This window comes from Amborella trichopoda, chromosome 8, assembly GCF_054954075.1.
Source record: "Amborella trichopoda isolate Santa Cruz 75 chromosome 8, AtrichopodaSantaCruz75HAP2 v2.0, whole genome shotgun sequence".
NCBI classification, from domain to species: domain Eukaryota; kingdom Viridiplantae; phylum Streptophyta; class Magnoliopsida; order Amborellales; family Amborellaceae; genus Amborella; species Amborella trichopoda.
In genome coordinates this window covers 33,551,897-33,568,508 of record NC_142343.1, presented here as the reverse complement: position 1 = coordinate 33,568,508, position 16,612 = coordinate 33,551,897, and the positions used below count along the sequence as shown (strand labels likewise).

Here is a 16,612-nt window from a genome sequence, read left to right as displayed (position 1 = left end):
GTCGTAGTCAGTGGACCTAACACTACATATGAACCCAACAGTCTAGATTGAATCTAAGCCGATCCATTGATCATGATTGTATTTTGTATTTTAATTTTAATTTTAATTTTTTTCTATAAATTCAAATCACTTGAAATTTTGGACGAATGTTGTTTAAAAATAGGCGATTCCAATAAAAATATCAAAAAAATATTTTGTGAGAAATAAATTGACCAAAATACCCTTAAAATTTTTAAGGGGTATTTTGATCAGTTTATATATTGTGAATTATTTTTTAATATTTTTATTAGGTGATCCTTGATGAAAATAATAGATGTTTATAATTTTACGTGTTTTATATTTTTAAAAAAATAATTAAAATTTAAATACAAAATGAGGTCGTGTCCATCATATGAACCCATATTGAATCTTGGTCTGTTGGGTTCATATATAGCTATAGCCCCACTGGCCTGCGTTAGCATTTCATATATATATATATATATATATATATATATGAGATATTCTAATTTTCACAACCCTTCAAATTACAAAGTTTCAAGATAGAGAGAGTTGTAAAAGGTGGATTTATTAATTTTGTTGTCTAGTTTTTTAAAAAAGTTATTTTTGTGAGATAAATTTGTAAATATTACCACAAGAAAAAGGGTATTTTTGTCATATCCATAAGAAGTAAAATTGAAATTTTAACTAAAGGACAAGGGCACTCTATAAATAAAGTTCTAGAACACTAACTTCCAAAATGCCATTCCACTTTTGTGAAAATTTCAAATTTGTCCTTGCTTAATGGTAAACTTACCTATTTAAATAATAATTTAATAAAAAGATAATGATTCTTTTGATAAATACACCCATCACAACCTCACCTTTGTATTTTAATAAAAAGGTAATGATTCTTTTGATAAATGCACCCATCACAACCCCTTCTAACTTGAACCTTTATATATATTGGAAAATATGAGATTAGCCCACTAACTCATATATTCATATGAGACCAACGTCCCAGATTGATTCTGGGCTGATCTGACGATCAAGGATATCTGATAGTACTTGAATTTTATTGTTTTTTTTTACAAATCCAAATCATTTGAAATTTTAGGTGTGTGTTTTTCTCATCAAGGTGCACCTAATAAAAATATAAAAAAAATTTATTCGTGAAAACAAATGACCAAAATATCCCTTGAAATATTTTAAGAGTATTTTGGTCAATTTATTTCATGTAAAATATTTTTTGAATATTTTTTGAAGTTTTATCTATATTTGATGAATACACGTCTAAAATTTCAAGTGATTTAGATTTATAGAAACAAAACTAAAATTCAAACATTATAGGGCATCCGTGATCGTCAAATCGGCCCAGATTCAATTTAAGACTTTGGGCTCATATATTCATATCAGCTAGTGGGCTAATCTCATCTTTTCCCATATATATATATATATATATATATATATATATATATATATATATATATATATATATATATATATATATATATATATACCAATCAAAATCAGTCATTATTCTCGTCCTAAAAGACAAATTCGAAACAGAAAGGAAAAGCCTATCCTATTCCTTCTTAACCTTTTGATAGGTCTTGTCCATGGTAGTCGCTACGAGGGCCACTCAACAGGCAAGCTCGGACTCAGCTTCCTCTAGAGTAATCTTGAGGGGCTCCTCACAGAGTTTAGCTCTCTTACTTGATGATCTCGAGCACATGAACTAGGAGGCATGGGGTCTTTAGCAGGGGCAGATAACTCACCCCTTTATCGATTTGTCAATGATATAGGGGGAAAGGGTGAGCACTTTCCCACCAGGATTCATAATTCGAAGTAGTAATCAGCTGATCTTGCTTTACCAAGTCCTCCTTTGTGGATGAATTTTGCCCCTTCAAAGATAAAGTTGCTCTTCCAAGCTGATGTGAAGAGTGTCGCCTAAGGAAAAGTATAGGGTGACCGTCGATGGCATCCCTAGGGGACGTGTAGTTTTGAACAAACTGGAATTGTCGGTTAACCCTGTGTGGAAATTAACCCTTCGTAAAGTTCTGGCTGACTAGAAGAGGAAAGAGTATCCTGTTGCTAGGACAATCATCAAAGAATTCTCAAGGCTCCCTACCACCCAGTCAAAAGAGGATAATTCATCAAGAATCCTCCTAGGCACGAGTCCCAAGCAGCTCGCACCCTCTCCAGTAAAAGTAGCCCTTTGGCATCCAATAGAAAGGGTATTGGAATTCCCATATCCAATACTTGATTCTGACATAACAAGGTTTTGATTCAAAACCGGAGTTTGTTTACCCATAGAGTCAAATTTTAATCATTACTCTCACTTCGGCAAATTGTCCATCAATGAAAGAAACTTGTCCTCTAATTGCAATTGCTCTTGCCAATTCTAGAGCCTCTAATGGGTTCCTCTTTCTTCAATGTTCAAATCAAATAGAGGCCTCTGTAAGGAGTTTCTGTCTGTATGAGCTTTAAGTAAAAAATCATTTTGTTCCAAATTGACTAAAATTTGACCTTTAGTAGGCCTAGTTTAGTTGTGATTCTTACCTCTAGTTAATCCAACTCATATCCTGATTAAATTGTCAACTCAAATCATCCTATGAGTCTGATTGTGAAACACAATGATGACAAATCACTAAAATCTTTATGTCTTTAAGTTCATTGAGAGATTGAAAATATAAGTTATTTGAATAGAAATTTGAGTTAACATAACCAAGGCTTGACATAACGAAGTTTTGATTCAAAACCTGGGTTTGTTAACCCTCTGAGCCAAATGGGCCCTTAATTATTACTATCACTTCATTGGCCTTTCTTTAGTTATTTCCCTACAAATTGCCCATCTATGAAATACAAACTTGTCCTCTAGTTGAAATTGCTCATTCCAATTCTAGGGCCATTAATGGGTTCCTCTTTCTTCAATGGTTCAAATGAAATAGAGGCCTATTTAAGGAGTTTCTATCTGTGATTCAAATTTGTGCAAACGGGTTCCTCTTTCTTCAATGGTTCAAATCAAATAGAGGCCTATGTAAGGAGTTTCTATCTGTGATTCAAATTTGTGCAAACTAACTTGTATTGCCAAAAATCATTTTGTTCCAAATTGACTAAAATTTGGTCTTTAATAGACCAAGTTCAGGTGTGATTCTTACCTCTAGGTAATCAAACTCATAGCCTGACAAAATTGTCAACTCAAATCATCTTATGAGTCTGATTTTGAAACACAATGATGATAATTCACCAATTGATCATTATGTTTTTAAGATTATTGAACAAGCAATTGAAACAGGACAGAAATTTGAGTAACCAGGTCTTAACATAACCAAGGTTTGTCATAACAAGGGTTTTATTCAAACACATGGGTTTGTTAACCTATGGATCCAAATGAGTCATTAATCATTAGCCTCTCTCTCATTATTTTGCTACAACTACCCTACAACTTGTCCATCTATGAAAGATAAACTTGTCCTCTAGATACAATTGCTCATTCCTATTCTAGGGCCATTAACGTGTTCGTCTTTCTTCAATGGTTCAAATCAAATTGAGACCTGTCTAAGGAGTTTCTGTTTGTGATTCAAATTTGTGCAAACTGACTTGTATTGCCTTTAAGTCAAAAATCATTTTTTTTTCCAAATTGTCTAAAATCTGGGCTTTAATAGGCCTAGTTCAGGTGTGATTCTTACCTGTAGTTAATCCAACTCATATTATGATTAAAATGTCAACTCAAATCATCCTATGTGTCTGATTCTGAAACACAATGATAACAAATCATCAACTGATCTTTATGTTTTTAAGTTCATTGAACAAGCAATTGAAACTATAAGTTATTTGGATAGAAATTTGATTAACCAGGTTTTAACAAAACCAAGATTTGACATAACGTTGTTATGTCAAAATCTTGGGTTAGTTAACCCATGGAGCCAAATGAGCCCATAGTCATTACTATGACTTCATTGGCCTCTCTCTTGTTATTTCCGTACAAATTGCCTATCTACGAAAGATAAACTTGTTCTCTAGCTGCAATTGCTCATCCCAATTCTCAAGCCATTAATGGGTTCCTCTTTCTTCAATTGTTCAAATAAAATAGAGGCCTATGTAAGGAGTTTCTATATGTGATTCAAAATTGTGCAAACTAACTCGTATTGCCTTTACTTTAAGTCAAAAATCTTTTTGTTCCAAATTGACTAAAGTTTGGCCATAAGTAGGCCTAGTTCAGGTGTGATTTTTACCTCTAGTTAATCCAATCATATCCTGATTAAATTGTCAACTCAAATCATCCTATGAGTTTGATTCTGAAACACAATGATGACAAATCACCAACTGATCTTTAAGTTTTTATGTTCATTGAACAAGCGATTGAACTATAAGTTATTTGGATAGAAATTCTTGTTCTCATTTTCTAGCTGATTTCGTATGTCCAAAAGTCACATATGTAAGAGCTTACAGCAAACCAGGGATCTTACACAATTCTATCAAAATCAATTTCAGCAGTACAATCATTGTGCACTACATGCGTAGATACCGGTCTGTAAATGTGCATTTACATAAGTGACAAGGTGAGTCACATGGTTAACAAAAGGGCTAAGTGAACTACAAAACAAAATTCATGTCATTAGAAGATATGTTAAACATTGATTATTACTGTGTGCGGAAGCTCTAAAACTTGACGGCTTGATTTTTGGTAAATAAAAAACCAGAAAAATAGAATTTGCCACTAAGAAACAACAAGCAAAAAAGATAAATCAGTAAGGAGATAGTGCAAAAGTAACACAAGAATTTTATGTGGTTTGTCACATATGATTATATTCATTAGCGAAACGATCGACAATATTTTATTAATTAAATAAAAAAATTACAAAATGATACTTGTTTGAGATAATCAAAGACACAAACTCAATCTCCCTATACTTGCTCACTCTACACCAAAGTTTCCTTTATTTTCCTCTTTTATATGTTTTCACTCTCTCCAATACAATATACTACGGAGGACACAAACTCAGTCTCCGGTAAAGCCACTTTCTATACTTGTTCACTCTACACCAAAGTTTCCTATGTTTTTTTATGGAGAAGTGCAAACCAAAATACACCTAGTTAGCGTTTTGGATATCATACGAACCCAAATTGGACTTTACCCAAAATCAGCTTCTAGATGATACTAAATTGTTTAATAGAATCCTCAAATAATTAAGAAACGCTAAAAAAAAAACAGACCCTAAAATAAAATAAAGAATACCTACTTATTAAGATTTTAATACCCAAATTTAACAGATTTCCACCTTAGAAATGTTTTTTTCATTTACTATCTTTTTATGTACAGCCCGTCCGGACCAACCCCGTGGGCACGCACTCGCCTTAACAGCACGTTCTTTTGCCGGCAATTGTTGCTCCCGGAGTTTTTGTTCATCGAAAGTATCGGGAAACAGGAGGTCGATATTCCATACGTAATTCAGTTAAAACGCAGGGGTAATACTGGGTGAAAAACTGCCAGCTGTGCGCCGTGCTAACTTTGTGGGTAAATGTTGAGGGAGGAAGCGGCAGTCGCCCCCGTCGCCGCTATCTGAACCATCTGTGAATTTTGATAAATTTTAAGACCTGTATCGTTTGATCAGGTATTTGAAGTTTGATTAATAGAATAACGGGCAGCTTGAAATTAGATAAAAAAATATAGGTAAAATTATAAATATTTCAAGCTCAGATGAATCCCCCAAGGAAAAGGAAAAAGAGAACATATAAAATGTGTCTTTTCTGTCTCTTATACTCACGTGTCCTTAGTGTCTCAAAGGTCTCATGGCACCCGGTATGTATGTAGTCAAAAGTTTTCTTTTTCTCCTATCATTGAAACTTCTTAAGCAATTAAGCCAAACCCCTCATCATTGTTCCAAGCCTCATGCGTGAGCTGAGAGACCACCCGTATATCCATTAAGTCCGTCCACTGCGAGAATACAAATATGCAAGGCAGAGAGCAATCGGACAGGCAATGGGTCATTGATGTAGTGAATGGAAATGTCAAATTGAACCGAGAGGAGGAGGCCGAGGAATGGACACACCACACCGTTGTATTTACAAAATCCCGTCCTACCTCCTTAAAGGGTGCTTCACTCCCAGGCTTGTTTCGCTGGGCCCACTCCACCACGGCAGCCCTCACCTCCAACCCATGGAGCACCACAAGCGTCGTGCGCTCCTCCACTTCCTTGATCGCTCGAAACGCTCGGCCAACGTCTACCTCAAAGCCCTCCAAGCCCTCCAAGCTGTGGAGCGGAAGCTCAGGGCCTGCTATGAGTGGCCTGATGAGCTGCCCGGAATGGAGAGCCCCGAGTTCCTTAACATGACCCTGCTCGACGGCTGCTTCTTGCTTGAACTCCAACGCACCGCCATAGATGAGGACACATCAGGCTATGCAGACGATGACCTGGTGTTCGGCCACAATAGGGCGGATTTCTTCGCCGACAAGAAGGCTCACGATCTTGGAAAACCAAATCCCATTGCTTGTCTCGTAGACTTTGTTGGACCCCTTGGGGGAACGCTCCCAGGCCGCCGAGGCGCATAAGGTGGCGTATGAGCTGAGCTCCATTGGAGTAATGAGTACCCTTCGATGCGGGACCCTAGGGGGATGCATCTGCTGCATGTTTACCAAATGGCGGCGCCTTGGTGCGACTTTCCTGAAGTTGAATACGGGCTAAAAAAACCCGGAGCCGTATCACAAGAAGGTACCATCAGCCACGGCGCTACATGATGCAGAGGTGAAGTTCCAAGTGAGCCCGAGCGATGCCAACATGGACTTCAGTTTCGACGGCCGGGTGCTGAAGCTACCCTATCTAGTCATTACCCCATCTCAGGTTTGTATTCGTTAACACAATCACTAGGATGGCTATTTAACATTTTACTCGTTTTATTTTTTCAAGTTTCAAAGGACACGTGATGTTGGAATAGCTAGAGAAGGGCTAGAACATTAAATATCTAAATTATGGATTCTTTTGATAAAATTTCAATAAAAGATAAATTTTCTAACAATTTTACACCCTCTTGAAAAAGGGATAGATATTTTTTTCTTCTTGGTTACCGAGAGGAATTATGTAGGATGTCAGTCTTTCAATCCGTAGAGCTGCGAGGACCAAATTTATTAAAATATTATTTGTAACTCTTAGTGCTTAATGGTTATTGCTAGTGCTTGAAAAAGCGGATCGGCAACCCGAATCGTTCGCACCCATACTTATGTCGGATCGATGGATCGGTTCGCAGTGTATGTCGAATCGACAATTTTTGTTCCAAATTTTTTTCAAAAAATCATTGTAATTCTCTAAAAATAGTGTTTTTTTAGTTTATAAAAGAAATTAGGAGTGGTGCATTTATACTTTCATTACTTTATAAAAAGAGGTGAATTCTGAGAAGTTGTTTTCCTATCTGGATATCTTTATAATTATTAATTATAAAATAACATTGTAACATAGCAACAAAATAATTTAAAAATATTAAAAAACACTTTCATATAATTTAAAAATAATTTTAATGTATATAAAAATAATTATACTGACATAAGTTTAACATAATTATATTAATAAACAACAATTTCACATAATTATGTTGATTTTTGTAAATTATCATATATAATTTTGTTATTGTAATTATATGTAATTAAAACTTAATTATATGTATTTATTTTTATATATTATAAAAAATAAATAAGGTAGTCTTTATTATTTGTAAAATTTATAAGTATATTAATTTTAAATTACAATTTAGACCAAATAAAAATTTCAATACAACAATAAAATTGTTATCATAATTATATAAATAAGTTAATATTTTTTATATATTTATATTCATTCAACATAATAATATTAATGTAATTTTAATGTGATCATATTCACAGAATTAAAATTGCTTAGTAAAGAGCCAACTATGAAATTAATTATATGAAGTTTCTTAGTAGAGGGCCAACTCTTTTTATGTATAATCTAATTTTTGTCAATTAATTATATGAAATTTTGTTTTGTAATTATATGTTATTAAAACTTACCATAATTGCACGAAACAAACTGGTACACTTTGCGCACGAATCGCGAATGTTGAATTGAACGTGCGCGGTGTGCTAGTACCCAAGACTGTGTACGGAGGGCACTTATGTGGCACTTCGTGCACCCGTGTTTGGAAGAATGTAGGGCAAATCAAACAGTTCACAAGTACGCACCACCCGTCATAATTGCGCGCAACAAACTCGTGTGCATTGCGCGTGAATCGCACTCATTGTATTGAGCGCGCTGCATACGTAGGGCACTTACATGGCACTTCGTGCATGCATGTTTGGAGAACGTGGGGGCAAATCGTATGGTGCACAAGTGTGCACCACCCATCATAATTGCGTGCAACAAACCGGTGCGCTTTGCGCCCGAATCGCACACATTGAACTTTTATTTTTTATGAATTATAAAAAAAGAAATAAAGATTATTAATTTAAAAAAGAAAAATAACTTTTATTTTTATAAATTATTTCATTTTTCTTGTATAAGCAGGAGAGAGATAGCGATGTCAATGGAGATATAAATATTTTGTGATGCTTTTTTTTTTTTTTTTGTAAAGAACAATTGTTTTATTCAGGCTGGACAACATTTATACAATATGCGGTCCTGAGGTATAAATCATCTATCTTAAAGATGGATGCAAATAGGTCCATCTAAAAAACAATTCTAATCGATTGTCCAAATGTTTTCTTAATAGAATTATTATTTCTAGTTTTAAAAGTTTTTTTATTTTTTCATATTCATGATCTCCATGTTAAAAAATTAGGATCGAATTCTATTTCAAAAATAAATTTATTAAAGGGCCCAAATTTCTACATGTGTGGGCTTGGCCGCATGCAAACTGTATCCTTTTTTAAAACCATGCGCTCAAATGTGGTAACAAATGGCATAGATTTAATTTTAAGCCATGTTATTTTCTATTGTGCAAGATACAATTTTTTTTTTTTTTACTAGAACTTATATTAGTAGGTATAATGTCGCAGCATTTATTGCCTTTATTTTCAATTATAGTTTACAAAGGTTCATCAAGTGCAAATTATTTTCCTGAGCAAGCTACGTTTTATTCGTCATTAAACAAAGAAACAGAGTTCCCACGTCGGGGAATCCATGATGGGAAAAGCCTTTGGCATGCGTTGATGGGTGCGTGTAAAAGTTGCATCCTATTTGGGAGGCCCTAATGGGGAGTACTCGTATGGTTGTTTGTGCAGGTGGATAATAGCGGACACTTGGACTGGTTGGAATAGCGCTTTTGACGATTTTTTATCTAGATAATTCGATTCGAAATCATATTTTAGGAGCAATTTGATCTAGATCGTCCGATATGAGATCAGATTTTAGGAACAACTTGATCCAGATCGCCCGATTTGAGATCGGACTCTTGATCCAGAGCACTTGATTCGAGATCAAACTTTAGGAACAACAACGATCCAGATGGCCCGATTCGTGATCAGACTTTCAGAACAACTTGATCCAAATCATCCGATTCGAGATCAAACTCTCGATCCAGATCACCCGAATGGAGATCATACTTTAGGAACAATAAGTCGTGCGTAAATTGATTTTCAATCGAATCCAGATGGCTCGATTCCATATCAGACTTTAGGAACAACAATGCGTCAATTGGCAAAGCTTGCAAAGTATTTATGGCTAAACATTTCATTGTGATTTTCGATCCAGATCGCCAGATCAGACTTTAGGAACAACAACAAGTGCGTCAATTAGCAAAGCTTGTAAAGTATTTATGGCTAAACATTTATATATATCATGAACACTTGGCAAAGCTTGCAACGTATTTACAGCTAAACATTTCATTGTGTTTATTACATAATTCATACTGTTCGAGAGATCGTCTAGGACGATTTTTCCAATCGGGATCAGGGCAATAAAATGTGGGATGAGTAATACTAGTTCAGTGGGATCTTTAAACAAGAAAAAAATAATATTATGTCATGAGATATTTAAAGGGAAAAGTTTATATAGAGTCGAGCCTCCAAACAATTAAATTATAGCCTATCTCAAAAATTTCCCTAGAAGACGTTGTTTTGAATCTCAAATATCTTCAAATTGATCATCTCTAAGTCACGATGCATGGACATGAGAAAAAAATGGATTTCAATTCTTGGAAATAGTGTATTTTGTAACGCATTTTTTGACCGTCAATTTTCAACATTCTCAAGTTTTCATAGATCTATCGATCTACACTATTTTTTAAGCTTTAAAATTTATAAATAAAGATGGAAATATATTCTAAGGCTATCACAAAGATTTCCAATATTAAAACCACATTTCTCGATACTATTTGAATGTAGGCTGTAATTTGATTGTTTAGAGCCTAGGCTCTATACAAACCACAGCCATATTTAAAACTAAAAAATAATATTACTTTATAGGATTTTTTTTAAAAATATAATACTGGTTCATGGGATAGTTTAAAAAGTAAAACATAACACTACATCATGGGGCACGCTTAGTCCTTACACCCACTTTGAAATTTATTTTTAAGTTGTTTTATCCATTATTCCACATCATATGTATGAATTTATCTATCTATTTTTTCTAATTTTATTAAAGCATGATTACAAGTTCATATTTCTAAACGCTACATTTTTACACAAACTAATTATTACACATTAGGTATATATACTTATAAGGGTCTATATATTAGATTGAAAACCATTGTACATTTCCTCTTTTTTTCACAAAATATTTGAGTTAGAGAGATCCATTTTATTAAAATGAGTGTCATTTTAAATTTCATTTGACAATAAAATGACTGTAATGGATAACAAACACTTAGACATGAGACAAGTTCTTAGTACTTGTGTATTTTCATTTAAAATAATTTAAAACTAATGCAATAAAACTTTTTTTTCAAAAAAAAACCTAATAGACTATATTTTAAGAATTTTGGTTATTTTTTGAATTTTTTTTAATGTGAGATCTTATCGATCTAGCCGATTCTCCAATTTGAATTGTTGATCCACCGATCCGACTTAGTTTTAGGGATGGGCGATCTAGAAGGAAATAAATAGAAGAGTTTTTGATGGGATAAGTCTGCCATTTAATAGAATTCTGAAGAAAATCTTACACTCCATCTGGTTGTGCTTATCGATTACAAAAGTTGGAGAGAGATATCCTGGAAATTGAGGTTAGGAGAAACTTATGGAACTTATTCCAATTGGGTTTTAGGCAATGTAGGTATAAAGAGAGATGGTCAACACATTTGAGGGGAGTTTTGAAACTTAATTTTGATGATAGCTCCGTAAGGAATCCTGATCTTGCGGGTTTCGGAGAACTAGTTAGGGACTGGGAAGGAAATATAGTAGTGACATATGCTGAGTCTTGACTCTACTTCATAGCTTAAAACTTTTAGTGGTTAGGAATTTAGGACCTCTCCGTGTGTTGTTGAAGGTGACTCCTTGAATGTCGTCAATTACTATTAAGGGGAAAAAAAATGTGTCAATTGGTGTAACGGGGAGAAAAAAGTGAATGTCATCAATTAGTATCAGGGGGAGAAAAGTTGTCAATAGAAAAAGGTGTATTGGGAGTTGAGATCGGTGCCGCTACAGATTCTTGACTTAATACGATCTTTTAGTATCTTTTTGTGCATGTTTATCGGGAGGCCAATGTGTTGGCACTTGACATATTGCTTTGCGAAGGACTACTCTATGTCTCTCTGATTCTGTAATTACCTTCTAAGTACTTTTTAATAATATTGTTGAATTTTTATTAAGAAAAAAGAAATACAAACCAAAATACACCTAAATAAGGCCCTACTTTTCTAGCCTTTTGGATATCTGACTCTTTATCTTTTTTATATAGACTCATATATCATGCGAACCCAAATTGGACTTCACCCAAAATCAGCTTCTAGATGATGCTAAATTGGTTAATAGAATCTCCAAATAATTAAGAAACACTAAAAACAAACAGACCCTAAAATAAGGAGTAAAGAATACGTATTAATACCCAAATTTAACAAATCTCCACCTTAATTTGGATTAGAAATGTGTATTTTCATCTACTATCTTTTTATGTACACCCCGTCCGCACTAACCCCGTGGGCACTCGCCTTAGCAACAAGTCCTTTGGCTGGCAATTGTTGATTCCCGGGGAATTTGTTTATCGAAAGTTTTGGGGAAACACGAGGTCGATTAATGGACCTAAATCTGCCCGCTGTGAGCACTGCTAGCTTTGTGCGTTAATGCTGAGGGAGGAAGCGGCAGTCGCCCCAGGCCAGCAGGACAGGTGGCCGTGGGGCCCTCCACTTACGAAGGGCCGCTGTTTTGAACCATCTAACATTTTACCCGATGTGACTTTTGATAAATTTTATGATCCATTTGATGTATCGTTTGATCAGCTATTTGAACTTTGATTAATAGAATAATGGGCAGCTTGAAATTAGATAAAAATATATCGGTAAAATTATAAATATTTCAAACTCAGCGGTGAATCCCCAAGGAAAAAGAGCACATATAAAATGTGTCTTTTCCGTCTCATATGGAAAGCGTGGAGAGTCTCTCAAAGGTCTCATGGCAGGAAACTTCTTAAGCAATTAAGCTAAACCCATCACAGACTTCATATAACGAACCTCATCATTGTTCTAAGCCTCATGCGTGATCTGAGAGACCACCTGTATATCCACTAAGCGGAGCCTCTCCAGCTCTATATCCATCAAGCGGAGCCTCTCCAGCGCTAAAAAGTCCGTCCACTGTGAGAGTACAAATATGCAACGCAGGGAGCAATCGGACAGGCAATGGGTCTGGTCATCGATATAGTGAATGGGAATTTCAGATTGAACCGAGAGGAGGGAGGAGGAGGAGGAGGAGGTGGAGGAATGGAAACATCGTTGCATTTACAAAATCCCCTCCTACCTCCGTGAGATCCATAAAGGGCGCTTCACTCCCTGGCTTGTTTCGCTGGGCCCGCTCCACCACGGCCGCCCTCACCTCCAACATGGAGCGCCACAAGCATCATTCGCTCCTCCACTTCCTTGATCGCTCGCAACACTCGGCCCACGTCTACCTTGAGGCGCTCCAAGCCATAGAGCAGAAGCTCAGGGCCTGCCATGAGTGGCCTGATGAGCTTCCCCGAATGGAGAACCCCGAGTTCCTTAACATGATGCTGCTCGACGGCTGCTTCTTGCTTGAACTCCACCGCACCAAGGAAGATTGCGACACAACAGGCTACGCAGACGATGACTCGGTGTTCGGCCCCGCTAGGGCGGATTTCTTCGCGGACAACATGATTCACGACTTGATGCTGTTGGAAAACCAAATCCCGTTGCTGGTCTTGAGGACGTTGTTGGGGGAAAGGTTGCCAGGCCGCCGAGGTGCATAAGGTGCCGTATGAGCTCTTAGGGTATCTAGGTACGCTGACTCGGGGGACCGTGCGGGCAGCCTTGGGATGCATCCGCTCCATATTTACCAAATGTCGGTCCTTTGGGGCGACGAGGCTGAAGTTGAGAAGGAGCTAAAAAACCCGGAGCCGTATCACAAGAAGGTACCATCAGCGATTTGCGCTACATGATGCCGGCGTGAAGTTCCAAGTGACGGCTTCTTGGAGATCAATTTCGACGGCCGGGTGCTGAAGCTACCCTATGCAATCATTACCTCGTCTCAAGTTTGCATGCATAAATATCAATGTTTAAAAACTCGGTGATCGAATACAGAATCGAGCAATTCGGATTAGAAACCGGATCTAAGCATAAGTATAAGCTGAGATTCGGTGCAAAGAATCAATATGCTGATGTCATGACATCACAAATCCTAATTACTGTTTTTTTTGTTATAGACCCAGACATTTTTCACACAAATTAGATTTACAACTCCAATAATTCATTTAAAACGATCTGGAATAATTGCTTTTAAGCTTTCCATCACACGCTCTCTCTGTTGGGATATTTCCTTTTTAGAAGCTTTCCATTATTCTCTCTCTCGTACACAAATGGACTAATGTCGTTTATACAAGGAACCACTAACATCACAGTTGGGATATTTCCTTTTTAGAAGCTTTCCATTATTCTCTCTCTCGTACACAAATGGACTAATGTCGTTTATACAATGAACCACTAACATCACACTACAATGGTCTACAAAATAGAATTTGTTTATTTTTAGATTAATTATATTTATTTATTTTTATATAATCTACAAAAAATAAAGCACATATAATTAACTTTTAATTACATATAATTACAAAAAAGAAATTTCAAATGATAAATTTACAAGAATTACTTACCTAAATAAAAAATTTATCCGACGTAATATAATTATATGAAATTGTTATTTATGTTAATAAAAATTACTATAATTATGTTAAATTTATGTCAGTATGATTATGTGAATATGATCACATTAAAATTACGTCATATTAAATAAGCTTCAACATGTCAATACATTTTAATTAATTAAATGAATTAATTAGCATGTCATATTAAAAAACTGTCATATAAAAGGTTTTGCTATTTATTAGTAAATGATTTTCTTTTGGTAGGTTTTTTTACTGTATTATTATTATTATTATTATTATTATTATTATTATTATTATTATTATTATTATTATTATTATTATTATTATTATTATTATTATTATTATTATTATTATTATATGCGTGTTGCCGAGAGGCCTTTTTTTCAATATTTTTGGATTTTGTTATCTTTAATTTCTATTTTTAGGGTAAAAATATTTTTTTGAATTTTTTAACATCATAACATTGATATTTGTTAGGGGTTTTATTTTTGTTTTTAATCATATGAAATGGAAGTGTTTTCTAATAATTTTTGAAGTTCAGTATATAATATTATGAGTAATGATACTATGAGACCCTCCCACACCAACGTGAGTAGGACCCCAAAAAATCACCATTAAGTGTTGGTACAGATCTCTAGAAAAGTTATCAGTAAACTCATGCACCCAAGTTCCACACCTATGTGATAATTTTTTTAGAGATTTGTGTCAAAATTTAATAGGGATTGTCATTACTCTAATAGTATGAGTAATGATACTATGAGACCCTCACAGACCCATGTAAGTAAGACCTTAAAGGATCACCATTAAATTTTGACACAGATCTCTAGAAAAATTATCAATAAACCTATTCACCCATATCTCGTACCCATGTGATAACTTTTCTAGAGACTTATGTCAAAATTTAATGGTGATCCTTTGAAGTCCTACTCACATAAGTGTAGCAGGGTCTCAAGTTTGCATGTGTAAATATCAATGTTTAAAAACTCGATGACCCAGTACGGAATTGAACATATTAGAAGTCGGCTTGACTGTACCATATCTAAGCATAAGTCAAGATTAAGTGATGTAACCGCATAGAATCTTATTCCCAGGATCCACACATTACGACCAGGTTGTCTTGATTTTAAGGAGTCAAAACCATGATCGGAAGCTTGCCTCCAGCCTCAAACACCGCCCTGGCCCTAGGGGATTCCCAGTGGAGTCGTCCTAACATAAGCCAAACTGAAAAAAATAAGAAAATGCTGAAAAATAAAAAAGTAAATAAGTTTCTTAAAATTTGTATATTATGAAGTACATTTCAGGTTTAAAAAAGAGAAGTTGTCCAAAGACAAAAAAAAAAAAAAAAGTAAAAAGAGAAAAACTTGTGTCTATCCTTAATTGTTTTAACTTTTTTATGGCAATTGGAACAGGAAACCTTTCTATTGAATATAATGGCGTTCGAGCAGTTGCACGTGGGCATGGATGATTCAGTCAGTGCATTTGTAAAATTGATGCACAGCGAAAGACGTCCAACTGCTAGTAGATTCTGGAATAATAGAGAATAGAATGAAAAGTGAGCAGGAGGTGGCTGATCTCTTCAATAGAGTCACCAAGGGAATGGCCTTTTTTGAGAATCCCAAGCTGAAGGGGGGACGGACCCGGCTGATCCGCCACTGCAAGAGGCGTCGGAACTTGTGGAGGGCTCGCTTCGTCAACATCCACCTTCGCGACCCGTGGACGGTTATAGCGTTGTTGGCAGCAGGGTTCCTGCTGTGTCTAACATTGATTCAAACTGTATATTCGGTGCTCAGTTATATTGAGTAGCCTGTTGACTGCATCGCTGCTCGTGATAAGTCTCGGTAGTTGTCTGGTGAAAGAAAATGTTTAACAGTTGGTTTGACAAGAATAGAGAGAGAGAGAGGTGTTACGTGTGGTCTGGAGAGCAGGTTCATCGTCTTTTGTACGGTACTTTTCATTGATAAAGAGAAGAGTTTTCTCTCTCTAGATTTTGTTGTCCTTTAGTATCTGGTGTGTTCATGGTGGTTTTGTTTGTATATCTCTAATTTTGTACGATTGCTCTTTGTACACGCGTTGTGGGTCTCAACGATGTTGATTTTGAATCTTCAGGTGTTACTGTTTTTGTTGTATGAAAAAGTGTTTTGATCCCAATGTTTATGCAAGTTGGAACAATGATTTTTTATTTCATTTTTTTGAGTAATTTAGTGGGGAAGTCAGGGTCTACTCGTCTCCGTTTTTTCTTCGAGTAGATTGAGTAATTCAATAGGGAAGACAAGCACTACCTACCTCCGTTTTTTCTTCAAGTAGATTAGGAGTTATCTTTTTGAAGAGCCCTACTCCCAAAAGGTAAGTTAGTCACG

At 35.5% G+C, this 16,612-nt stretch overlaps 1 protein-coding gene across 1 annotated transcript; it reads left to right on the top strand.

Moving 5' to 3' along the window:
* Positions 1 to 6,022: 6,022 nt before the first annotated feature.
* LOC148781030 (uncharacterized) lies at positions 6,023 to 16,141 on the top strand. The gene is made up of 3 exons (XM_088874697.1): positions 6,023 to 6,526; positions 12,798 to 13,335; positions 15,754 to 16,141. The coding sequence occupies exons 1-3, from the start codon at positions 6,023 to 6,025 to the stop codon at positions 16,056 to 16,058; spliced, it is 1,347 nt and encodes a 448-aa protein (XP_088730823.1). The 3' UTR covers positions 16,059 to 16,141.
* Positions 16,142 to 16,612: the final 471 nt, after the last annotated feature.